This window comes from Plecotus auritus (genome assembly GCF_963455305.1).
Source record: "Plecotus auritus genome assembly, chromosome: 8".
Classification (NCBI taxonomy): Eukaryota; Metazoa; Chordata; class Mammalia; order Chiroptera; family Vespertilionidae; genus Plecotus; species Plecotus auritus.
Genome location: NC_137782.1, coordinates 54,591,963 through 54,618,344, shown reverse-complemented (window position 1 = coordinate 54,618,344; position 26,382 = coordinate 54,591,963). Strand labels below are relative to the sequence as shown.

General features: G+C 47.0%; 1 protein-coding gene across 1 annotated transcript; it reads right to left on the bottom strand.

Moving 5' to 3' along the window:
• Positions 1-633: 633 nt before the first annotated feature.
• CCBE1 (collagen and calcium binding EGF domains 1) lies at positions 634-25,748 on the bottom strand (the record flags this gene model as incomplete). Its single annotated transcript, XM_080684884.1, has 9 exons — positions 634-873; positions 3,189-3,224; positions 3,324-3,463; positions 4,271-4,391; positions 5,252-5,355; positions 16,236-16,388; positions 18,650-18,784; positions 23,270-23,322; positions 25,741-25,748. 9 exons carry the CDS (start codon positions 25,746-25,748, stop codon positions 634-636), a joined length of 990 nt encoding a protein of 329 aa, XP_080541010.1.
• Positions 25,749-26,382: the final 634 nt, after the last annotated feature.

Below are 26,382 nucleotides of genomic sequence, written 5' to 3'. Positions count from 1 at the left end.
TATTATGACTAATTTTCTCCATCTTCCCTAATCTCTGCTCTTTCTTCACTCTCTCCTATCTTTCATTGAAAGAAATGAGGTTGGACAGGAGGCTAGAATATTGAACATCTATTAGATCAACAAGGACAAAGAATTATCCACCAAAGTAAATACACTGTTGTCTTGCCCTTTTCATTGAAGAGCCTTGTTTTGATACTGAAGAGTAATAGTCTCTTCTGGACACATGTCTAATTTTTTAAATAAGTAACCTAACATTTCTTGGAGTTCACCCCTTGCCACTTTCCCTTTTATTCTGTCAAATTTAAGATACTGTGAGAGTACTTAACACAGAAACCCAGAAGTTCCAAAAAATATAAATAAATAAAAGAGCAGTTCCAATGTCAACTGCTCTCAGAGGGAGGTATGTAAACCAATCATTTACTCCCTCATATAACCAGTACCTCTAGTAGGGGCCTCTGAAAATAGTATTTAGGAGAAAAAAAGTAGGGAGAAGGCAGGAAAAGAGCAAAGACAATTAAAATGTATCTTGTCTAGGTCTCCAGTGGTGGGTTTTGTTTTCTTGTCTTCTCTTTAGATGATTTAACTGCAGGTGTGAAAACTTCTCTTCCTCTGGCATGAAGATGCTGGCATGTGCTAAGGATAAAAGTCCCTGGGGGTCCCCACGTCTCTTGTCTCAGTCCCCTTTGAGTAGTCGTCTCCAGAGCCCAAGTCCACGGTCTCCGGATGGCTGGCAAATTCCTGAGGTAAAAACTCCTCTGCTGAAGAGTGGGAAGAGTGAGTCTGGTGCCGGAACACCTTCTCCTGCAGCTCGGCGATGTCGTTGCGGATGTCAGCCAGGATCAGCAGCAGGAAGTCGAAAGAACCAGGAGGCCCCTGTGCAAGAGAGGAATCTAAGCCAGAACCACAGACTCAGCCCCTTGCAAAGTGAAGGTTTGCAGGGCTCCATAGTTTGCTATTCCTGCTGTGTGCTGGCAGCTACTGAGTCAGTAATTCCGGGCCCCAAATGGAGAAGACATACAGACTATTAGCGTAGCCTGGGGGATTCTTTAGATTGCCTTCTGATTCCCTTACCGCATGTATAACCTCTCTTCCCTCCCAATTCTAGGCTATATCAAATCTGGCAGAATGAAAGAAGAGGAGAATAACCTTTCCAATGTGATTTTCCAAAGAAACCTGCACAATGCTATAGAGGCAGAGAGTAGAGGTTAAGAGATTGGGGCTCTGTTGGGCTTGAATCTCACCTCTGCCACTTACTAGCTGGTCTTGGGCAAATTACTTAATTTCTTTGGGTTTCCATCTCCCCATCCATAAAAGGAGATAATAGACTCAACTGCATTGGGTTTCATAGGCTTCCAAGTGCGCCTATAAATGAGTTAATAAATGCAAAGGGCTGAGACCATAGTAAATGCTTAAAAAATGTTATCTTTTAAAACAAAATTATTAGTGTTTATAAGGATGCCTGACTGTAACTACAACCTAATGAAGCGGAGAGAACCTCCGCGCTGTGCCAGAAACAGCAGCTCACATATGCAAATACTTAAGACACGTAGTATTTTGACATCATTGGATGCTGGCTGAAGGGTGGCAGATCAGATTCCACTTGGCATTGCACAGGTGAGGGAATGGATGCCCAGGGATGCTAAGTGACATGGCCATGATCAGAGAGCTACCAGGTGGAAGAGCTGAGATGGGAATCCAGACCTCCTACCTCTAACGCTAAAGGTCCTTATCTTTTTTCAGAAATGACACTGGCCTCTTCAAAAGCAATGCAGTTACTTGAATTTTCTGTGCTTTGGATAAGAGATTGGATACTACTGATTTTCATTTTTAATCTCCCAGATACTATACATTTATCTAGCTAATTTCTTCTCAGTGGTCCCAACCCCCCTGCATGCCTCTGTACTCTCTGGAGGGGATGGTCACCTGACCTGCTAGGGCTATAGCGGTGGCTAAATTCTGAAGCATTCAGAGTCAGGACTTAGCCCATAGATTTCTAATCTCCTTCAGATGTTTTATGACATACTTGAAAACAGACTCATGGCATACTGAGGTTTTGAATCTTAAGACATTCCAAATAAAGATTAGCCATGATAAAAAGAAAAAGAAATGGAAAACAAAATTTCAAAATAAATTCCAAGCAGCTGCTGAAGGCCTCCATGATTACCCTCCTAACCACCTTGTTCTGTCTGGGCGGGCTGAGTGACAGCCAGAGGAAGCCAGCTTTTGCTATTAAGACCAACTCACAGGCTTCTTGGAGCTGCATTCCCGAGAACATTTGGGGAAGCAAGGCAGATGGTGCTACCTACCGGAGACCCTCTGGGTCCAGGAGCTCCTCTCTCCCCCTAAAAGCAGAGAAAGGTCAGGGTTAGCTTCTTGATGCTACCACCACAGTCTCTATGTGGACACCTGCCATGACCATCTTCCTGCCCAAAACAACAAATATTTTCCATCGGAAACAAATGTAAGCTTAAGCTGGACTCATGGGACCACTTATTTGAACAGACTGCTTGGGTCAAGTGTCTCTCATTCATATTTTCCCCGAGGTCATATATTTTAAAACCAGATCTGACAAGAGGAATGCCTGCATTTCCAGGCAGGATGTGGGATAATTTAGGAGTTTTCTAAAGGAACTCACGCTGACTTTATGAGGCAAGTAGCAGGCAGCTCTCAAAGTGAAACCACCCCCACTTGCACAGAAGGGACCTTCTGCTGTGGACTTAAACACATCACACACAAAATAGCCCTACAGAAGAACACTGGCTAAAGAGAAAAGCAGGTGTTACTCTGACAACACAGGGGCTTAAGATTCATAGAAGGGGGTCGGGGGAAGGGGGCCCTAATATAAGGTGATAGGAGAAGATTTGACTTTGGGTGGTGGGCACATGGTGCAATATACAAATCTTGCAACATAGAAACCCACACCTGAAACCTATATGTTCAGGTTGACCAATGTCACCCCAATCAATTTAATAAATAAATCTCTCTTAGGAGTGGTTTTGGTGGTTGTTTTGTTATTATGGTTATTTCATAGTTTAAGGAAATTGCTTTTTAGATTTTCTCCCCAGCTTTGGGGGGAAAAGTGTATCTGTATCTCAATTTTGTCACGCACAATGGGGACAGTAAACAGTGCTTGAGCTTTATTGAACTTGGGAAACCTTAGGCTGTTAAGGACCACTCATGAGACTTACCTTAGAGCCATCTCTTCCTGGTGCACCTGGTGGGCCCTACAAGATAAAGGGATCTCATTTAACAGCAGGAAAAAGCAGGGAACAAGAACACGATTTCCTCAACAACAGCAAGTGGATCACTGAGAAAATACTGACCACAGGGCCCCTCCGGCCTTGCTTAATGTGGGACAGATCAGGGGGTGGTCCCATGGGCCCCATGGAGCCCCGTGGGCCCGGCTGCCCAGGAGGGCCCGGCATACCCGGGAAGCCTGGGCTGCCCTTTGGTCCTGGCGAGCCTGCAATCAAAGAACAGCTCATTAGCTCCGCATCCTGCGAGGAAGGCCAGGGCGCTGGCTCACAAGTCTGTGAGCCCTTGCAGCCATTTCTCTGTGCACTCTGCCCTGTGCCTTCTGACACCTCCTCTGGGATGTCCCACTGGCATTTTAAATTTAACCCAGTCTAAATGGACTTCCGCATCTCCCTCTCTTGTCATAAACCACCAGTCACCTGTCCTCTCAAGCCAGAATCTTGAAAGTCTTCCTATAGATTTCCTTGTTTCCACAACCCCTTCATCCAATCTGTGACCAGTTCCTCTACATTTTGCCTCTTTCACATCTCTTAGAACTGCTGGTTCCTCTGAATCCCATCAATCATAGCAGGGTGGCAGTTACCACACCTGGAGAGTGGTCAAGAGTACAGGGTTCAGCATCTGAGAGACCTAGGGAACAGTGGACATCAGGCTGGCCCTGAGTCCACTGAGCTGGGCAATGAGCCCGTAGGAGTTCACTACACCAATCTATTTTTATATAGATCAATATTAAAAAATAGTTTTCATTTTGTTTCTCTGTAGTTTAAAATGGTCTCTAAGAATCTTATCCAAGCCCAGGACAATGACCTTTTTCTCCCAAATTACTGTTGGTTATGAGGGTTTCTCAGGCTTGAGGACCAACTTCCCAAGGCCCTCTGGTCACACAGGTGTGGGTGCTCCCTGGACTCCTGCTTCTGCTCTCATCCATGGAAGCTAGAGAACTCCGTCCAGCCCCCACTAACCGTGAGCCCTTGGCTGGTGACTCTTGCCCTTCAATGCCCTTGTCCACACTCACCAGGAGGGCCCTGACCCCCAGGCAGGCCAGGTGGCCCTGGAAGGTAGGCGTTTGAGGCCAGCACCTTGTCACCAGTGTTGTACTTGCCCAGGTCGGCAGCACTGTTGGGGAGCAGGGCGATCTGCAGAGAGAAGAGAAACCTCAGTCAGGAAGCGATGGCTCTACTGCCAGGAGACTCTTCGCACTATTGGTAATTCCCCTTTATCTGAGCCAGTTAGAGCTCAGAGGGGATATAGAGATCCTCCTTCTAAACCCAGAGTTTGTGTTTTATCAGCAAAGCACAATTTCTGAGCTGCTGACAAACAGGTGAAGTGATTGATTGTAGGTGTAATGAATAACACTGATGTGGGGGAGGACGCTTGTTCAAGAAACCAGGTCACCAGGTCCATCTCAGGGCATTACTCACAGCACACCGCCATTATTAGAACCCTGATGTTCTGCCAGGCATTCGTGGGAGACTTTTAGGGAGAGTCAGTCCTCACCCTTGGTGACAAGGGTACCCAAACAGCTGCTTTCCGAGGTGCACGGAGCCCAGAAAAGCACAGGCTATCATTTTTAAATGTGAAAAATAAAGCTGCCACAGAAAGTCATCACCAGCTTATGGAAGTGCATAGAGAGGGTGTTCCTATTGATAGAATATAGGCAAAATATCAGATAAAATGGAATTGCCTATGTCTGGATGATCATTTCACAAAAAGTCTCCATCGTCTTAATTCATCCTCCACAGCTCCACCACGTCCCCTGACCTAGGGGCCTATTAGTCACCCAGTCCCTGCCCTGCCTTCGTTGTGTTCTGCTGCCCCTCAGACGGTCAGCTCTGAGGGTGGTGGGCAAAGCATTCAAGCCTAACCCTAGTTGGCACCAACCCCAGGGAACACTCAACGAGGTTGCGGATTTATTTCCTTGTTTTTAGCATTCGTCCACTTTATCTCTGCCGAGTGCTCCTGTTTTGTGATTGTGTCTAACACGCGGGGCATGTACCTTTTGCTTCAGCTGCAGCACCGTCTGCTTCATCTGGTGAAACTCCTTGCATGAAGCACAGCAGGTTCCGGCTCTCACCGCGTTCTCAGCCTTCTCATCGTGCCCTGAGAGAGGAGACAGGCTCTGGTCCATCTGGGAGGCCGGAGGACATCCAGCCCTGCAGACAGCAGCACGGAAGGCAGACCGGGGCAGACTGGCTGACAGTGGAATGTGTGAGGGTTTTATGGTTTTCAGGGAAGCACTGACAGGTCACCCAGGTGGTGGAGAGAGCGAGAGGGACCGTCTATGTTTTGGGCTCAGCTGTTCCCATTTAGGCATCCCAGCCTCTTTCTCCTTCATGTGGGGAAATGTGAACCCTTGCCCTTTATCAGGACTTTCCGGAAGGCAGGCTGCATCAATGCGACATGATTTATACTCCCTTCCAAAGGCCAATGTTCACACGCCGTAAATTATCCCCAAGCTCAGGCAGTGGGCCTCGGGCGCAGGGCTCACAAAGCTGGTCCTTATCACCTCTGTCATCCAGCCGATCAAAGGCAGCACAGCCAGACCAGGCGGGGTCACAGATCAGGGCTGGGCACTGACCTGCATGGAGATGTGAAGCTGGGATGGAAAACGTGCCAGACACTCTGGACACACCCACCTGGGGGCAAGTGAAAGAGGCCCTGAGAAGGCACCCCGGCCGTCCGTCCACTGGGAAGGATCCCAATGACATCTTATAGAGCACTGGGAGCTCCAAGGGCTTTTTGTAAAATTATATTTCACTAAAGAAAGAGTGGGTCAAATGGTGCCATGGCCAAGAATTTACACAGCTCTCATCCTACCGGCACTAAAATGCCTACAGACACCTGCGTGCTGGAGACCAGACGCTGGAGGCAACCTTGCTACTGATGAGGAGGTGAAGACCACCAAGGGCTGTGCGGAGGCGGCAGTGGTGTGGGCCAAGAGTGGGGTGTATGAATGTTTTCTTGGGGCGGGTAGGGCAGTGTGACTCCAGGTAAGTGGAAACCCTCCTCCTGGCTTAGGAGGCCTTTGGTGTGGGGCCAGGTGTGCTGTTTGTGACGGATAATACTGCTACCTGGAATGCAACTCAGGGACAGTAGAGTAACGTCTCCCCCAAGTCATTTCCTATGCCTCTTGGCCCACGTGCTTTTCTTCTTACTATTCTCTTCTGGGAAGGCCTCTTGGCTGCCTCCACTAGTGAATTCTACCAACTAGCAAGACCCAGCTTGAGTGTCCACGAAGCCCACCTCTCTGTCTGCAGAGATCCTTCAGGCCTCTGAGGTCAGCGGTGTTGACCACGTGTCCCACTCAAGTGGCAAGTGCTCCAGGCTTCCCTGCAGAGGGGATACTGGTGCAGAGTGGGAGCCACCTAAGAACCGGAGTCGCTTCTTGGTAGCTCACATAGTGGATGCTCAAAAAATGTATGTGAAATAGGATGTTAGATGTTGAATTGTTCCCGCCTCCCAAATTCGTATGTTGAAACCCTAACCCCCAGGCCATCACGAACAAGGTTTAAAAGCTCCTCTTTTTATTTCTACTTTTATATACTCAATTGAACTCACCAAGGGGTGGTAATAATTAAGGTAATTTGATATTTTCATAAGAGTAAACCTCTTTACCAGGTTCTAGACTATTCATTTATATAATGGGTTGTTAGGACTAATGAGCCTTTAGTTCAGTCTCCTTTACAGATAAGTTGTCCCAGAGCGCCGCGTGCAGAGACTGAGCACCGTGGGGGTGCAGGGAGCCTGCTACGGGGGGTTCTGTTTGGAGCACCTGAGGACCGTCTGCCAGGCTGGCTCCAGGGCAGTGGTTCCATGTGTGATCAACAGACCAGCAGCAGCACCAGCACCATAATCACGCGGGGACCTGCTCTTTGAAATCCGAAATCCTGGGAGTGGGCCTAGAGCACGTCTATCAAAGCCCTCCAAACCACCCACATTCACTGACCCAGAGAACAGCCCTGCTGAGTGACCTTTGACCTAGAAGTACTCGGCCTGTTTGCTGTCCCTTTGTGAAATGATCAGAATAGAGATCAAGATGAACTTTGCTCCGAGGTTTTAAAGTCAAATGCATTAGGAAGATATTGACTACAAACTCTTTTTAAATGGATTCCTCAGGATCCATGGACATAATCTCAGAGCTCTGGGGGTTCCCTGTAAGAAATTTTTCATTTTATGTTTCTTTAATCATTAAAAAATTTACGTATTCTAAATTATGTATATGACTGCCTTATAATGAAACTTTGTCACTCACACACACACACACACACACACACACAAAGATAAACTTTGCTCCAAAGACTTCTGAAGCTTCCACAGAAAGAGAAACATAGTAGCAAGGGGTGTAGGCTCTCATGGAGTCCCATGATCAGGACTGAATCCCGATGTTGCTGCTTCATCGTACCTTTTGGGTTGGAAGTCACAGCCTCTGTGAGCATCCATCCTTTGAAACGTGATAAATGACAATGACACTTAACACCTGGGATTGCTGTGAGGCATCAATAACACCTGTAAATTCCCAGAACAGTGCCTAGTACATGACAAATGCTCCATAAATGCTGATATGATTGTTGATGCTGGTATCTTTTTAAAAATTATGTTACCTACAAAATTACAGATGTCTTTCCCTTGGAAAGAGCTCTCAGAGGGTTTGAAGATAAATAACTGTGTGTAGATCAGAGAATACATTCTCTTCTGAATTGGGGCCCATCTCTCCTGCAATTTTTCTACAGTACTGTCAAATGTGTTAAAATAATCCTGTGTGTGCTACATTAATAATTCATATAAAAATCTGGGTAGGAATCTTGGACTTTGTTTTCAATCCTCTCAGTGTAGTCACTGAGTGTCTCTGACTGTGACTATGACCATGTTCAGTGAAGTATCCTATATAATAAAAGGCTAATATGCAAATAGACCAAACGGTGGAACAACCGGTCGCTATGACATGTGCTGACCAGCAGGGGGTGTGTGCAGAACATGGCAGGCATTGGCCGCAGCAGGATGGTGGAGCAGGTGAACAGGGGCACCAGACCAAGGCGGGGCACCAGTCGTGTCATCGGGGTGAGCCTCTGGTGGTTACTGAAAATTCTTTGCTCCCGTGTGCTGCGGTCCCGCACGGTGCTCGCACCTGCTGCCAGTGCCGGCCCTGCTCACACCTGCAGCCGGCGCCAGAGCCACTGCTCGCACTCACTGCCAGTGCCCAGCACTGGTCCCGATGACTCGGCGCCACCAGTGGGTGTGAGTGGCAGCTGCCAGACCTGATCGCCACTGAAGGCTTCTCCATCTCCCCCTGCTCCTGAGGGGTGATCGGGGCAGCAGCCGCCACTTGAACACACTGACAGCCCCGGCCCCACTTGCACCCACTGCTGGCACCAGCCCCAATCGCTCCATGCCATCAGCGGGTGTGAGTGGGGTCAGTGCTGTCAGCGAGTGGGAGCAGTGGTGGTGGGAGCGGGGCTGCTGGCTGACAGGGGACCGGGGCCGCAGTGGGCAGAGGCACGGAGGATGGGCCAACTGCAGCCTTGCAGCCCACAGTTCCTTTCAAGGTGCAAGAATTCGTGCACTGGGCCCCTGGTCACAACATATTGCTCCAACCTGCTCAGATAAAGGTGCAATATTATCCATTAGCCACATGGGGGCAGATAGCTCTAATTTTTACTGCTATTGAGCAGGGTATACATACATCCTAAGCACTAGAGATAGAATTCCTTACATACCATATTAGTAATATTTAATAAACTTAGAAAAACTAAAGAATGTTCCCAACACATTTCATACCAGCAGTGTCACAAACGAACAAAGCATGTTTGTTTTTAAAAATTGATGGTGCAGATTTGTGCCCCGACAGCAGTTCTCAACCCTGGTGGCACATTGCAACTGCTTGGGGGGGCTTTTAAAAATTCCACTGACTATGTTGTACCCCTCCCATCTGGGAATCACAGCACAGGATGGTATCAGCATTTTTTCAAGCTCCCCAGGTGGAGAACCACTGACCTATGGATTAGTGGAGCTTGAAAGTTATATGAAACACCTGGCCGTCCCTGACACTTTGAACTGTACTAAGTGGCACTGGGGGGGTCACGGTCACTTTATCAGAAAGTAAACGAAAGTTGATAAATAGCTAATTACTATGGAGCCGACTTGCCCTTAATTCTTCTCCTCAGGGGGGCTACACAGACTCCCTGGAGTGACTAAGCTGGCTCCGGCTACATATTTTCAGAGAATCAAAGTGACTGAGCGAGCCATTCTTGCCCATTAGCCAGCCGAGATACCGTGCCTGTGTGTGCACAGCGACCTTTCGATTATGAGACACAGTTCCAGGGCCAGCCCCTTATGCTCTCTGCCCGCTCTCTGGATAAAGAGCTGAGGCCGTCCTTGACTTTAAATTCCTCTGACTGTAATGTTACAGACATTGGACAATGCAAAGTTTAAAAAAAAAAAAACACACAGGAGGAGGAAAGGAGGTTCTACATCATGTGTTTATACTTAATAATCATTACCTCCTCATCCAAAAAAATTTGACCGTGATGAAATATCGGACTTACTAATTAGTCCAAAACAGATGAAACCACTTAGCTGCCTCTGATGTTCCAGATACGAGGCTTTGTCTGGCCCCTAACTTTTCTTAGTGCTGAGCTGAATAGCTGGACATTGATGCTTCATCTGCTGAGATACAGTAAGTTCTCTGTTTTGGTAGTGAGGCTGGGCATGTCTTGGAGTCTTGGCACTCACTTAGATGAAGGACAAAGACATGACTGCACAGGAACTCCCAGGGCCGGGAGAGCTTGTATTACTTTTACTGAAGCTACATCACACCACACTGGAAAAAAAATATTCACAAAGGGCTAAAGGGTCTTCAGAGCTTCCCTTGTCCAACCCTCTTGTCTCAGAGGAGGAAGCTGAGGCCTGGTGACTGGCCCACGACAGTTGGTTAATACTAATGCAGCTCCAGCTACCAGCTCTCCTAACTTCTACGCCAAGGAACTTTCAGGGCGTCACCACTGTCAAAGAAACACATCCAGGGCACTTGCCTTTTGCTGCCAGAACCACCAAAGCCAGCCCCTCACTTTCTCGGTGGCCCGTCACTTGAGTTATGACTTTAACATTCCAGGCAAGCAATGTGCCTGTCCTTTTTCATAATTTTGTGTATGAATTATTCCTCTCAGGCTGTGACTCCCTGATTCCCTGATTTCCTTGGTTACGCGTGTTGGAATGTTTTTCTTAGTAAAATACTAAAACCAAATGCTAAGTCCTCTGCGCGTGTGTGGTGAATTCAATAGAGACCAGTTACTGAACATGAAATACTGAGAAATTCTTTTATAATGCTGCTGCTGGCGACGGGGGGAGTATGATACAACTGACAGTGACCTTTCAGGTTTTAAAAAAGTAATCTGAGACTGTTATATGTAGAGGAGGAGGAGAAGGGAGAGAATCGGCAGTGAGGAGTTCGTTACAATGAAGCACTGCGGTAGAGCCACCAGACTGTTCTTTCTGATTAAACAGAAGGGCACCTCCTCCCAGCCCCTGTAAACAGAACATCCTGTCTCTCAGAATGGCAGAATGGAGGAGTATCGTCCTGTTTTGTTCATCAGATGCTCTGCCGTCTGCAGCGAATGGCTTCCCTCTGGACTTCGTGGCTGTGTCCAAAAACATCCTTCCCTGAAAGTCCACCAGATGACCTACCAAGCTGAGCCCCAGAGCTCAGAGTTTTGATGCTAGGAAGTTAGAATTTTCCAAACTCTAATTTCCAGGACACCACCATCTGGGAGATGTTAGAAGGTATTTCTTAAGAAACTAATTTTGGGGAATTCAGGTTTCATTAAAATTAACATTTTTGGGGGGGTAGAAAATGGCCATCTCTCAGAGCTTTTAATGCACTTGCATCATGAATCCTTAAGAAGTGGGTGCAGTAACACATTCTTCCCCAAACCTCTGAACACAGAAGCTCCTTAAGGAAGAAAGGCTCAGCAATACCCATACGACCCTAAAGCTGTATAGAACACGACGTGAGGAAATGCTATAATAAATGGTTGAGGTCACATATGCTTTTACATGAAAGTAATACTAGAGAAGGCACAAAAAACTGCAAATACATATCCCTTTTAATTATGACTGCTTAAGTTTTTACTGAATTCTCAGCTGCAGAAGTCAAACGTCATCTCAAATAAAATTCTTGATCTCTTGCACTGAAACTTTTTGTGTGTTTGAGAAATTGTTTCTCAGGGACAGAAACAAGAGCAGGGTCTCAAGACTGACTGAGCACCATTGGCTGCTAATTTCATCTTTTTAAAAAAATATATTTTTGTATTTATTTCAGAGAGGAAGGGAGAGGGAGAGAGAGATAGAAACATCAGTGATGAGAGAGAATAATTGATCGCTGCCTCCTGCACGCCTCCAACTGGAGATTGAGCCCGCACCCATGCTTGTACCCTGACTGGGAACTGAACCATGACCTCCTGGTTCATATGTCAATGCTCAACCACTGAGCCACGCCGGCCGGGCAGCCTGCTAATTTCAAAGATGCAGTGAGACCTTTCCATACCCCCTGCCCTGTGGCTGGGCCCCTCCTGGGTGCACACTGTGAAGCACAAGGCAGGTGGTGAGTGCCACCAAGGCCACCTTGCCCTGCTCAGAGCCATCCCTAGGGAACCACACAGCAGAGCAGTGTATGAGCCTGAAGAGGGATGTGGTTGCAGAACCTAAGAATCATTGCAAGAGGTGGAGGCCACTGAGACCAAAGAACCAGTAATCCAGTGAATAATGTCTTACACTAGTCTCTGCTTCTCTGATCTCTGCTGGTTAAGACCAGGTCTCTGGGCAGGTCACTTTGTCCCACCAGCTGGGAACTGCTGGTGGGGCGGGGCCAGGTCTTACCAGATCCCTACAATCAAAGGCCACCCTGACACTCAGCAGTAAGCATTGGTTGCTGTTTCTGATGGCTGTGCTCTAGACTGGGTTGCTCAACACTGCCCCTCATGCCCATGTAAATGGGATTTCACTGGAATAGAAATGTGAGGCAAAGAGACGATGGAGTTGGCAGGTACAGTAGCCCACAGCGTTGGGCTGCCTGGCTCAGAGCGCAGCTGGAAATCCAATTCTAGAATGAAAAATGGAAACGCTGCTCTCTTGCTGCTAATTCTTAAGTCGACCCACACATTTCTTATCAGTGACTAAGAGGCTGCACCTCATTTTTTCAGTGAGATTCTTCCTTTCAATATAGGACATAATCTAAGAGGTAAGTTACACATCCCACCCCTCCCCCACCCTCTCCACCATGAAACAAAAATGAAGGGATTTTAAATTGAATTCTAAGAAAAGCCACATGCACACATTTTTTCCCAACTTTAAGCACCTGTGGGCACACGGGTTCTGCTAGCTTCGGCTTTCAGTAGATTTCACAGGGCCCTCTGATTCATTCACATTATCCCAAATTGCCCAATTCTTTTTTAAAAATCTTTATTGTTCAGATTACTACAGTTGTTCCTCTTACCCCCCGCCCCCATAGCTCCCCTCCACCTGGTTCCCACCCCACCCCATGCCCTTACCGCCCCTCCCGCCACTGTCCTCATCCATAGGTGTACGATTTTTGTCCAGTCTCTTCTCGCACCCCCCACACTCCTTTCCCCCCAAGAATTGTCAGTCCACTCCCTTTCTATGCCCCTGATTCTATTATATTCACCAGATTATTCTGTTCATCAGATTTTTTATTCATTTGATTTTTAGATTCACTTGTTGATAGATATGTGATTTGTTGTTCATAATTTTTATCTTTACCTTTTTCTTCTTCTTCCTCTTCAGCATTTCATATAATACTGGTTTGGCAGTGATGAACTCCTTTAGCTTTTTCTTATCTGTGAAGCTCTTTATCTGACCTTCAATTCTGAATGATAGCTTTGCTGGGTAGAGTAATCTTGGTTGTAGGTTCTTGCTATTTATCACTTTGAATATTTCTTGCCACTCCCGACTGGCCTGCATAGTTTCTGTTGAGAAATCTGCTGACACTTGTATGGGTGCTCCCTTGTAGGTAACTAACTGTTTTTCCCTTGCTGCTTTTAATATTCTCTCTTTGTCTTTTGCTCTTGGCATTTTAATTATGATGTGTCTTGGTGTGGTCCTCTTTGGATTCCTTTGTTTGGGGTTCTGTGTGCTTCCTGGACTTGTAAGTCTATTTCTTTCACCAGGTGGGGGAAGTTTTTGGTCATTATTTCTTCAAATAGGTTTTCAGTATCTTGCTCTCTCTCTTCTTCTGGCACCCCCATAATTCGATGTTGGTACGCTTGAAGTTGTCCCAGAGGCTCCTTACACCATCTTCATATTTTTGGATTCTTTTTTCTTTTTGCTTCTCCGGTTGAGTGTTTTTTGCTTCTTTGTATTTCAAATCTTTGACTTGATTCTTGCAATCCTCTAGTCTGCTGTTGGATCTCTGTATATTATTTTTTATTGCAGTCAGTGTATGCTTAATTTCTAGTTGGTCCTTTTTCATATCCTTGAGGGTCTCACTAAATTTATCGGCCTTTTCTAGAAAATTCTTGAAAAACCTTATAACCATGGTTTTGAACTCTATATCCAGTAGTTTGCTTTCCTCCATTTCTATCATTTGTGTTTCTTTGTCTCCACATTTTGGCTGCTTCCCTGAGTTGATAGAGTGGCTTTGTGTCCTAGGTGTCCTATAGGGCCCAGTGGCTCAGACTCCCCAGTTACCTGAGGTGTACACTCTTGGTGCACACCTTTGTGGGCTGGGTGCACAGTCTTGTTGTAGTTAAGCCTTGATTGTTGTTGGTATCACTGGGGGGAATTGACCTCCAGGCCAATTGGCTGTGAGGATCAGCTGTGTCTATGATGGGAGAACTTCTGTGCTGGAGACACCCTTATGGGGCAAGACTTGCTTCAGTGGGGCTTTGGTGCTCACTGAGTCTGTCCCCTGAGTATGTCCCTTATGGATCTGAGGAGTTGTAATCTGGATGGTCCTACTCTGACCCCTGGGTACACTGGCTCTTGGATCTCCAAGGAGGTGCTAATTTAGCCTCTGCCTGAGGCCACCCAGCAGGAGCTATGGAGAGATCTGCAGATTCCTCTTCTTTGTTTGGGGTTTGGAGGTGCCCAGATGAGGCCCAGCTGTGAAGCACTGCAAGCTGCAGTGGGGCCTTGGGCCTTCTTTTGGATGTTCTGGGTCTCTCTGACTCAGCTGCAGTTTGTTAGGTAAGTTTAGATTTCAAAGGACCAGGCCATTCATATGCAAAAGCCTCTGCACTCAGCTTGGATGGGGTGGAGTCTCAGGGCGGAGCAAACAGCAATAGCTGATCCTCAGCCCTGCCCTAAGACGCCCCTGGGTCTCAGTATCCCTTGGTAATCGCTGCAAGTACCTCTGATAGAAAGCCACCCTCAAGTTCTGCCAGATGCCAGACAGTCCAGTTTCTCCCCATATGAGTCTGGGTCCCCAGAGTCTCGCCCGGAACTGGAGTTCAGAGCAGTTGGGAGCTTGTGTTTCCCTCCCACTTGAAAAAGACAGCTGTGTACTCAGTTGCCAGCCCTTTCCGTGCACGCCCGCCTCAGTGCCTCTGCACTTTACTTCCGCAGCTCCTCTGAGTCTCAGTATGCTTTTCTCTTCCCTTCTAGTTGTAGAATTTCCACTTAGCCAGCCTTCCTGTGGTTCTGGATGATGTCTGTTTTGTCTTTTAGTTGTAGTTTTAAAGTGGCTGTGCAAGGCAGCAATTTCAGGTGTTTACCTATGTCGCCATCTTGGTTTCTCCCCCAAATTGCCCAATTCTGAGCTGGCTCCAAACAGATATTTTGCCTCTACTTCTAATATATGGTGGCTTCCTCATGACTCAACCTCATAATTGTGCTTTGTAGTTTTTCCCGTGGGAGGCAGCTGGTCCCCAGCTGTTTGTTGCGGTGAGCTGATGGCAACTGACTTCCACCTCTTTGTGAACCTCAGACTCCACCCCCAAAATCGCTAACTAGCTCCTGAGTACCCAGACAGTTCTGGCCTTTCATTTCCCTGCATTTCTTGGTACCTGGGACTCCCTCCCTACCCACCCACAGATGGCCCAGACCCAGGCAGCCTCGTCATGCCACCGCCACCAACAGCATCCAGGCCCCTTTCCCTCCTCAGGATGACAGAGAGGATCTGAGCCCTGGGTTCTGGAAGATGACAACTCCCTGGCCTGTGAGCCTTGGATAAGGAGCACAAAGCCTCCTTCTTTTCCTTCCCTTCCCTTCCCCCTACCCCCTTTCTTTCCTTTCTGCCTCCCCGTCCCCCCACCCACCCTCCCTTCCCCTCCAAACTTAAATAAGGAAGTAACTCAATATGCAAGCTAATCATATCCTTAGGGATCAGACATCTCAGTTCAATCAGCTTCTCAAAGGTCTCGAAGAAGGGCCAGCTTTTAAAAATTTCCACTCCACTGTGATTGTATTTGCAAAATACAATTAAAACAAATTGCTAGAAAAATAAAGCATAAAATACCAGCAGAAATCTTGGGATCTAAACAAAATTTCTGTCAAATCAGAATAAAAACTTCTAAACATTCTCAACTTCTGTTTCTATTCAGTCCTGAACCAAATCACAAATAGCTCATCGGCAGGCACAGGGCCATGGACTATGTACTTAGTGCCACAATGATGTAGATAACTTCCTTACATGGAAATGTTTCATATTTATATTCAGTCCACTCTCTTTTGAGAGAACGTAGTGTTTCCGGTCTCTTCTTTGCTCATCCTAGTTTGGTCTAAGCATGTAACTAAGCTGTACTGATTTATCCGCGAGCACACCACCTCTCCTCAAACACACACCAGTTCACAACCTTGCTGCTCACGGGCATCGCTCTCACCAGCTCTCTTTAGAAGAGACTTGACCTGATGTCCTACCCCCCTCTCACCAGTCACACCTACCATTCATGTAAATGCCCCTTCCTAGTGCCTATCCATCCATCCAGCCAGCCAGCCAGCCAGCCACCCACCCACATACTTGCCCCACTCACCAGTGTCATTGGGGTATTTGTCTCCCTTGATGCACGTCCTCCCATCGTCCTCCTGGATGTAGCCCTCCCGGCATTCACAGCGGTAGCTGCCCAAGGTGTTGACACAGATGTGTGCACACAGAGTCTTATTGCTGGTGGCACACTCATCAATATCTAGGTTTGGACCAAATGCAGACAACACTTAGTTTCCAAGAATTGACTTCCAACACAAGTGACATGTTTATGTCTGCAAGGCACACTTTGTCAGACTCTAGCAGAGAAGCCTGGAATAGAGCAGGAAGCTAGAAACCTGAGTGACAGGAAGACAGCAGGTAGTGTCACTATGGTTACAACAGATCACTGATGGGGTTCCTGGTTGCAGCTCTGCTATTACCAAGTCAGGTGGTTGGTGCAGGCATCGCCAGCCTTCACAGTTCGCACCTGTAACCCATGATATTGAAGACTGCTCTACATACTTCATAAGGCTCCTTGGGTGAGAAAACAAGCTCCCCAATGGCAACACACTTTGAAAAGTGAGCGTTATAGAAACAGTTTTCTGCAGAAGTGAGATTATAGAAATGGTTTTCTGCAGGGACCCAGTGTGCCACGGGTTCTATGTTTTCTTTATGTTTGGCTTTCATTCCAAGTAGCATGTGGTGACCCAAGGTCACTTAGGAAGGACTCCTTCCCAGTTAAGAGACGTGATGGTACATGAGAAAAGCCACTTCTGATAAAAGAAAACAGTCATAATGGGTCTAATGGAGAGAGTTCTCCCCAGGAAATTTCAGCCTCATCAATGACCCAAACAGACTCCTTGAGAGCTGTGGAAATGAGCCATAAGACCCTCAAACAAGTAACCAGTAAGAGGCCACGTGAACTGAGCACATCACAGACTTGCTCCCCTACTGAGTGGGGGTAGAAACAAAACCATTTCCCACCAGGAAGAAGAGAGGTGTAGGGCAGAGGCACACGGAGAGCGTGGTCAGCCTGAGGAACTGCAGGGGAGGATCCAGCAGGGGAGGAAACAGCCCAAGTCTGTTTTTTCTCATTCACTGAGGACCTGGGTGGCAGTGAGTGGGAGGCTGTGCACATGTGACAGCTGACTCAGCCCAGCCCTCGCTTCCGGATTCCAACAACTACTCCCCAGACAAGCTGCCATGGACCAGCCTCTGGCAGGCCCTGTGTGTGCTAAGGGGAGTGTGGTCATTTTTTCCCCTTGGCGGTACATGCTACGTCATCTGTAGGTGACGTCACATAGCTGAATCCTTCCCTGCAGTTCCTCAGGCTGACCACGCTCTACGCGTGCCCCTGCCCTACACCTAAGCGTGGAACTGCCTCTATGTCCAGAGGAGGTTGAGAGATAGAAATGGATGGAACTCAGCAGAAAGCTGGCTTTGCTGACCCCCAAATGAAAAGAACAGGGTACCATACCACAAATATGAGCCCTTGTGGCTGGGACCTTAGGGTGCCAGAGTGGCATCCCATGCTTTCTATGGGTCCCCAATCTATTCACTTGGTGACCTCAATCCCATTCCTTGTCAACACGGGGCACTTCCAAGGTGCCCTAATATCTAGAAGACCTAATATCTAGAACTTCTTTTGAATGGTTCTCTCTAGAGCCCCTGCTCATTGCAGCTCCTTTATTTTCCACTTGGGTCATGCGCCAGTCTCCTAGGTTCATCCTCAAGCTGATGCTCAAACTTGACTGTGCATGGCAGTCACCAGAGGCATTTGTATATATGCAGATTTCCAGTTCCACCTTCAGAGTCTGGAGGGGAGGCCAGACACTTTTTTTTTTTTTTTTAAAGAGAGGACCTTAGATGTTTCCGAGATAGGTTAGCCAGGACTGACCACACTTTGAAACATGGCTCCAGGGGACAATAAACCTGCCCCAGGAATTCAGAGTGCAGGCTGGGGGAGGGACCAGGCCCATGGCAATGGCAGCGTTGATTTTGCTCAGCTGCAGCCCTGGTGGCTGGCTTCAGCTCCCTCAGACTCCCAACTGTCTGCCACATGGACGCCCTCTTTCCCAGCCTCTCCTCCTACTCCTCTTCTGAGAGAATGCTTACTCTCATTTCTGTTTTTACATTTCTTCCCACTTAATGTTCTGTTTTATACTCTCCTTGTTTACATTTGCTAATGTTCCCCTTTTCTTGCTCATATATCTCACTGCCCACGAAGACCTGAATGGCACCAACTCCCTGAAGAATTCTGTGGCCATCGTTCATCTCAATAATTGAGGTGAAGGGCAGTGATTCCCTAGGATAATGCCAAAACACTGCATCCAACAAATATCAGGAGGGAAGGGCAGGAATCAAAGATCCAAGTGGCCCCTAGGAGCTGGTCCCACTGATGAAGAGCAACCAAGCAAGCATAGACTCATCTGAAAGAGGCATAGTGTCAGGAGCTGAAAAATACGTGCATTGCCAACACACCCAGGCAGTAGGGCTTCTCCCGTTTCCGGTGTCTGTCACGGTCATAGCGGTATCCCGGGTAACAAGTACACAGCACGCGGCCAAAGTTATCTGTGCACTGCTGCTCACAGGGGGCCTCGGCACACACATCATAATCTGAAAGAGGAAAGTGTGAGCTCATGTCAACTGCAGTCACTCCCAAGGCGGAGGGAGGGTCACCTGGCTCTGGTCTGGATCAGACTTTTTGGGCTGCGCTCTGCTCTAGGGCAACTGTGACGTGTGACCACCTATGTTTGGAGGGGCATGAACTCTTCCAGCCATGGGGGCCTCTGAGAAATGTGGTGTCCAGCTTCGCAGTGGTTAGAAGCAAACATCACTTGTGATTTCCCCCTGGGTGGGGGGTCACCGCCTCATCCTTTGGTCTTTGTCCCTCATCCCAAGAGCAAAGGAGCTCTAGTTGGCCAGGCTTCACTCTGCAGCATTACCAGGGCCTGTTTTGTTGCTGTTTTCAACCAACTGCTGTAGAGTCAGGGAGTTCCTTCTGGTGGAACATTCAAGAACAGCTGGCCCTGGTGATGGGCGTTGTCCCTATAATGTGGGGAGCAGGACCAGAAGTCAGGCTGACTCCTAGGAGTGTGAGGGAGGCTTTGGAATGGAGATGTGTGTGAGTTAAGAGTGTGTGTGGGTTGTAGGTGTGCACGCCAGGGGTTGATTCTGCATGCTGAGAAGGGGCTGGGTAAGGTTGAATAGCTAGAGATCTCATTCTGGCCCTAAGCCTGTGTGAATTGGGTGAGTGGTCTATTACTTGTGAAGACTTAGAGCATCTCCTTCTCTCCGTCCTTACAAACTGGTAGTTAATGAGCCTCTGAAGGGACTTGGCTCTCTGTCAGGTGCTCAGGCTGAACATTTGCTTGCTGACTAGATCCAGCCTCTCATTAATCACTGCACTATCTTCCCCAGGTGCTGACAGACGCGCTACCCTTGGACATGGCTTGAGCCTGGCTTTGCTCTGGGACATATGAAGGTGGAATGTTGGGCTGGTAGCCCCTGCTGCGGGGGCGGGGGGTGTCCATGTGACAAGGCTCATGCCATTTTCATGATGACCTGGGAAGCCGCCCTGGATAAGTGCTTCTCCCTAAGATGGGGATTCCAGGCTGCTTTGCCTGTGTGTGTCCCTGGTCAAACACACTTTCCTTAGCTAAGCATCACCTCCAGGCATCAGTGTTCTGTGCCCTGCATTTCTCATGCTCATGGGCTTCCACATGGTTATTGAATGCCTACTCTGTGCAGGCCCTATTCTAGGAGGGTGCCACACTAAGGTGAAGCATGCAGATTCTGGAGCCAACCTTCCCAACTCTGCCACAATCTCTGTGAGCTTGGGTTTTTTAAGCCTCCGTTTCCTTACCTATAAAATAGGTAACAACAGTACCAACTTCAGGGTGCTTTTATGAGATTACTTAGGATGATGCATTAAGCACAATGCCTGACACACAGCGAGAGCTTCACTGGCTCTTCTGCTTTTTAAATTCCTAGTTCTTACACTTGTTTGGGTACCTGGCAGGGACTGAGTCCTCTGGAGCAGCGGTTGCCAACTGGTGGTCTGTGGACCACTGGTGGTCTGTGAGGTCCGAAAGGTTGGCCACTGTTGGTTTAAGGAAACCTTTGGAGCAGCGGTTGCCAACCAGTGGTCCGCAGATCACTGGTGGTCTGTGAGGTCGGAAAGGTTGGTGACCACTGCTCTGGAGTACAGCACCACTTTCCTCCTATAGTTTATACTCAATTAATAATTGTTGAACTAGAACAAATCATACCATCTTGTCACCTGGCCAATTAAGATAATACAGCACGGGGGGCGGGGGGGGGGGCAAAATATATCTGGTTGGCCAGGTAATATTTTTAGCTTTGCAGGCCTTTGTTGCAACTATTCAACTCTGCTGTTGTAGGGCAAAAGCATTCACAGACAGCACTTAAATTAATGGGTATGACTGTGTCCCAATAAAACTTTATTTAAAAAAAACAGGCAGTGGGTCAGATGTGGCCCATAAGCATAGCTTGCTGACTCTTGACTTTCAGAACCACAACTATGAGGCAATAACACTGTTTTAATTACAGCTTCTATTCTTTAAAAAAAGAAAAGAAATTCTAGTCTCTTTTTACTATCTATGATGGTTAATTTATGTGTCAACTTGGCTAGGCCACACTACCCAGGTATTTATTTAAACATTCTAGGTGTTTCTGTGGAGATCTTTTTCAGATGAGATTAACATTTAAATCAGTAGACTTTGAGTAAAACAGATTGCTCTTCACAATGATGGTGAGTCTCATCCAATCAGGGCTTATTAGAGAAAAGATAGACCTCCCCTGCTAAAGAAGGAATTCTGTCAGCAGATGGTTTCTGGATTCAAACTCTGACTTTCTCCTGGGTATCCAATCTGCTGGCCTACTCTGTGGACTTTGGAGTTCCCAGCCTCCACATCTTGTCAGCCAATTCTTTAAAAATTAATATCTCTCAAGAATCCTAACTAATACACCATCTTTTCTGAGATCCTACATTTACGCTTTGCATTTTTGGGCAATAGAAACCTTTACGACTAAAGATATTTTTAGTAAATGATAAACAAGCCAATACTGACTTATTCTTACAAATTAAAATGAATTAACTTTTGAAAGTGTTCTAGAGAAAGCAAGAGAGCAGAGAATTAGCTACCACAGAGCATCTTTTAGCTACTGAGACCACTTTTCCTGGAAATACTCAGTTCTAGGCTACATTAATCATAGGTGCTGTGGCCCCACCTCAGGATGAGGGAGATTAGTTTTGTCCCAGATGTTTGAAACCACAATACCTAACATTTAAAGGAACTGTAAGTATGTGGTATCCATATAATGTGTTTTTAATTAGTTTGGGTAAGGTCTTTAGCTGGATCTTAAAATGATTGGCCTAAACTTAATTTTCTTTCAGTAGCTGCCACATTGAAATATAAAAGACACAGCTGGTGACTGAGAAAAGCTGGCTTATAAAAGAATGCAATTACTTTAACTTTTGTGGTTTTTTCCCCCACCACGCTCTCAGCAATGGAATTGGCTGGCTGTGAGAAAGTCAGTCTTGCAGAGACCCGAGGCCATATAAACCATTGTGGGTGATGAGATTTCCTAACAACCTTCCTCACCCAGCTTCCTCAGAGGTCCCAGCTATGGATTAATGAACTCGCCGTCCTTCCAACCGAAGAGAGCAATCAACAGGAGGGATTCATTTATTTCTAACAGATAAAACAATTGCTCTCTATGAGATAACACAACATGCAGTAGCTTGGCTGGGCTCAGAGACCTGGCTGCTGGGGCAACAGTGAAGAAACCCATTTCACATCACTCACTCACCTTTCTGTCCCCAGCTTTGGGTCAACTAATCTCATGCTCTTCAAATGGTTCTTAGCCTTCCCTGTGTCAGTGCTGAATCCTTTGCAGTCTTCTTCCTCCTACTTGTCTAGGTCCTTGGCAGCCTTCCCAGATAACCTAGCTCCAGTCTCCCTCCTCTTAGACACCACCTTTGATCACGCTGGTCCTCTGTGCTATGTGCCCCCCGCCCCCGCACACTTGCTGCACTGCAGGCCTCTAGCGCACATATTTCAGTTATTATTCATAACAACGGCAACAATAACAGTAACCGCTACTTACCAAGCTTCTAAGTACTTTAGATGCGGTAATAGTCTTAAACAACCACATGAGTCAAATACTAATACTTTCCTGCAAAAACTAAATTTAGAAAGTAACTTGCCCAAGGTCATCGCTAATAGGGAAGTGTGCTATGGATTGAATGCCTGCATCCTCCTGAAATCCATAAGTGGGAATCCTAAACCTCAATGTGATGGTACTGGGTGGGGCTTTGGGAGGTGATTCAGCCATGAGGGTGGAGCCCTGATGAATGGGATTAATGACTTTGTAAAAGAGACCCCCTCGAGCTCCCTTGCCCTTTCTGCTATGTGAAGACACAGCAAGAAGATGGCTGTGTATTAACCAGGAAGCTCTCTCCAGATACTGAATCTTGCAGCACCTGGATCTTGGACTTGCCAGCCTTTAGAACTGTGAGACATAAATGCTGGTTATGTAAGCTGCCCATATATGGTATTTTTGTTATAGCAGTCAGAATGGACTAAGGCGACGTGGAACCATGAGGAAATCCAGGTCTCTCTGATTCTGCGCTGTCCAGACCCTATCTACTCAGCTGGAGGGTGAAGGCGTTGAGGGCTGGGCCTCTGTCTCTTCAGAGCTGGGCTGCACACAGGGCTTGCTGATGGTCATGTGAAGCGGTTTCAAGTTTAACACATAAAAAGCAGGTAGAGAGGTAGGGGAGGGCGACATGACATGTAATCATACATTGAGTAATTCTCTAATCAGTGTGATATGCTGATTAGAGAATTACTCAATGTATGATTACATGTCATGTAATGATTTAGACAGAGCATGCTACATGTAACCAAATCAGCATTGGAAGGATATAATGCCTCCACATAGAAATTACACACACACATGCACAAATAATCAGACACAGATAACACACATCATTCCAGGCACATCTGAACGTTACAGACATCTGGTGATTAGTCATGAATAAGGTGAGAAGGCAGAATCTTCCCTATGACATACCTTCTGGGATGCATTGTCCGAGAACAAATTTATACCCTTTGCAGCACTTTTTCCTAAGAGACAAACAAACAAAACACATCTTAAATGGGACATGTTAGAAAAAAATATCATTCTTTCCAGTTACTGGTCTTGAATGAAATAACTTGTGCCCAGGAAACACTGAAGCAACACAGGGTGAGTTATTTTAAAGGAAATCTGAGATAAAAAGGGAAAATATTGTCAATATCACATGACCACATCTTCTAATAGCAGAATGTCCTTCTCATCACATAATACATGGAATTATTCCTTTGAATCCCATGAAGTAAATTCACTAAGAGATTTCAAGATACTTAAATTAGATAATTCCAGGTCTGCAGAAATAGGTATGAAAAGAATCTTCGAGGCTGACCTGGCCCCTCATCCTACACACCAAGGATTCACAGGACTTGCTAATTATAATAACAAGTAGGGACCCAGGGCATGAATTCTTGCATCTTGAAAGGAACTGGCCATGAGAGCCATGAGGCTGCAGGAGGCACAGGGGCGGGTCTGGGCCCATCCTCTGCACCCTCGTCCAGCCCCTCCTCCTGTGGCCCCTGGTCCCCTGTCTGCTGGCAGCCCAGCTCTCGCAGCTGCCGCTCCCACAGGCTGACGGCGCCGGCCCTGCTCGCACCCGCTGAAGGCGTGGAGCAACTGGGGCCCGTGCCAGCAGCGGTACAAGGGGCTGCTGCTGCCCTGATTGCCCCTCAGGAGCAGGGGAATGTGGAGAAGCCCTCAGGGGTGATCAAGGCTGGAAGCTGCTGTTTGCACCCACTGATGGTGCCGAGCGATCAAGGCTGGAAGCTGCTGTTTGCACCCACTGATGGTGCTGGGCAGTGGGTGTGAGTGGCGGCTCCAGCGCTGGCTGCAGGTGAGTGGGGCCATCGTTGGCAGCGGGTGCGAGAGGCAGGTGCCGGCCTTGATCTCCCCTCAGGAGCAGGGAGAGGTGGAGAAGCCTGGAGGGGCGATTGGGGCTGGCAGCTGCCACTTGCACTCACTGATGGCACTGAGCAATTGGGGCCGGCGCCGGGTGCTGGCAGTGGATGCGAGTGGCAGCTTTGGCGCTGGCAGCAGGTGCAAGCACCAGGCGGGATTGTGGCATATGGGAGCAAAGAATTTTCAGTAACTACCAGAGGTTCGCCCTGATGACAGTGACCAACCAGTGCCCCGCATTGGTCTGGCGCCCCCGCTCACCTGATCCACCATCCCACTGTGGCTGACACTCGCCATGTTCCATGCATGCCCCGTGGTGGTCAGCACACATCATAGCTGACCACCAGGGGGCATGCATGGTTGTTCGGTTGTTCCGCCATTCGGTCAATTTGCATGTTAGCCTTTTATTATATAGGATTAGCTAAGTATAATCACCACTGGATAATTATAACATAATGATTGCTAGTTATAGTAGAAGACGAGGACTGGAACCCAAGCATTCTAACTCCCACTGGAGTGCTTTTTTTAATGCCTGTACCACGGAAGATACTGAAAGGGACCTAAATTAGCTAAGGATGAAAAACCACCAACAGGCAATTACTCACACACATATCCAAGTCTTACATCTCTGTCTGCGGCAGAGAAATGGTGACATCCATTCCAAATTGGAATCTCCACTGGGAAGATTCCAGCTCTGGTAGGAGGGGGGCCCCTAAGAGGCCCGCCCCTTAGCAGATAGCAGCTGCACCCTCCGGACAAAACAGCATCCATCAACTACATGAGAGTTCCAGAGAGTCAATCAAACAGGCAGACTTAGGAGGAGAGTTGAAATTTTGAACAGGGGACCAACAGGGGTAATTATTATTTTTATTAGAGATAATCAAAGGTGGGAACTAAAGCAAGTGCCCTCAACCACATTAGACAAGACTTGCTGTTGAAGAATAATTTGATACACTTAGATGTCTTTTTTCCATCACTTTGTAAAAAAATAATTTAACAGCATTGTTTTCTACTTTTGCAAATAATATACTCTATACCAGTGGTCGGCAAACTCACTAGTCAACGGAGTGGCAAACCGCGGCTCACGAGCCGCAGTTTGCCGACCACTGCTCTATACTATTGGTCAAATCCATTCTTGTGGACTGGTCTGCTAGGTGGATTTCCATCTGCCGGGTGGAAGAGAAACTCCAGCAATCTCTTCCTAAGACTTCTAATATTTAGAAAAATTTTATTCAATCCGTCACAAGTTTTACATAAAATTTATGAAAAATGTATACAGCTTGTAAACATTGCATCTGGCAGTAGAAGTTTCTGAGGCCCCATCGGGTGCTGCTACACCGCCTCCTTTCTCTCTGCAATACGTCTCATGTGCAGCCCAGCTGTGAGAGAGAATCTTACTTCAAAGGCGTGACACTGGGCCTCCACTAGAAAACATAGTGGCATCTGGGATGCTCTTGAAACTGACTTGAGGGAACTAGCTAAGGGTCCCCTGTGCTGCAAAGGACACATTTGCCTACCTGTACATGTCCACTCAATATAGGCTATTTTGAATCTTTCTTCAGCATATTTATGTCAAAAGGGAGTGTGTATGTATTTTATGTATTTTAATGTATATGCATGTATTTCTTCATATACAAATAAAATGTACTGATATAAATGGTGTGTGACAGTGTCCAGAGTTTTCCCATTAGATATAATGTCACACCATATCCGGCTGAATAAATTTATGATAATTACTTTTTCTAACAGAGGTAGAGGATCTACTTTTATATTTCATGAAACTTACTAGTAAAATCTGCCTAGTTTTCCATGGTTTAAGAAAGACCAAGTTCCTAACAACCAAGAAGAAAATTGGCTTAATTGAGCATTCATTACAATTTTATGGTTATTAGTTACTGTGTTACATGAGGCTGTCCAACAGAAATCTATAAGAGGAAAAGCGGTACACTCCATGGTCTGAAACTAAGTGATTCATGAGAGAGTTGAATGGAGGGGGAAACGTGTTTTTGATACTCATGTCTCAAGGATAGCACCACATTTAAACATATGGTTCTGTGTGGCTCTTCCTACTTAAATGGTGCATCCAAGGTACAGCCTCAGAGGTGTTGGATGGCATTTTAAAATTCATGCAAATGGATGCAATCCTTACAATCTCTCTT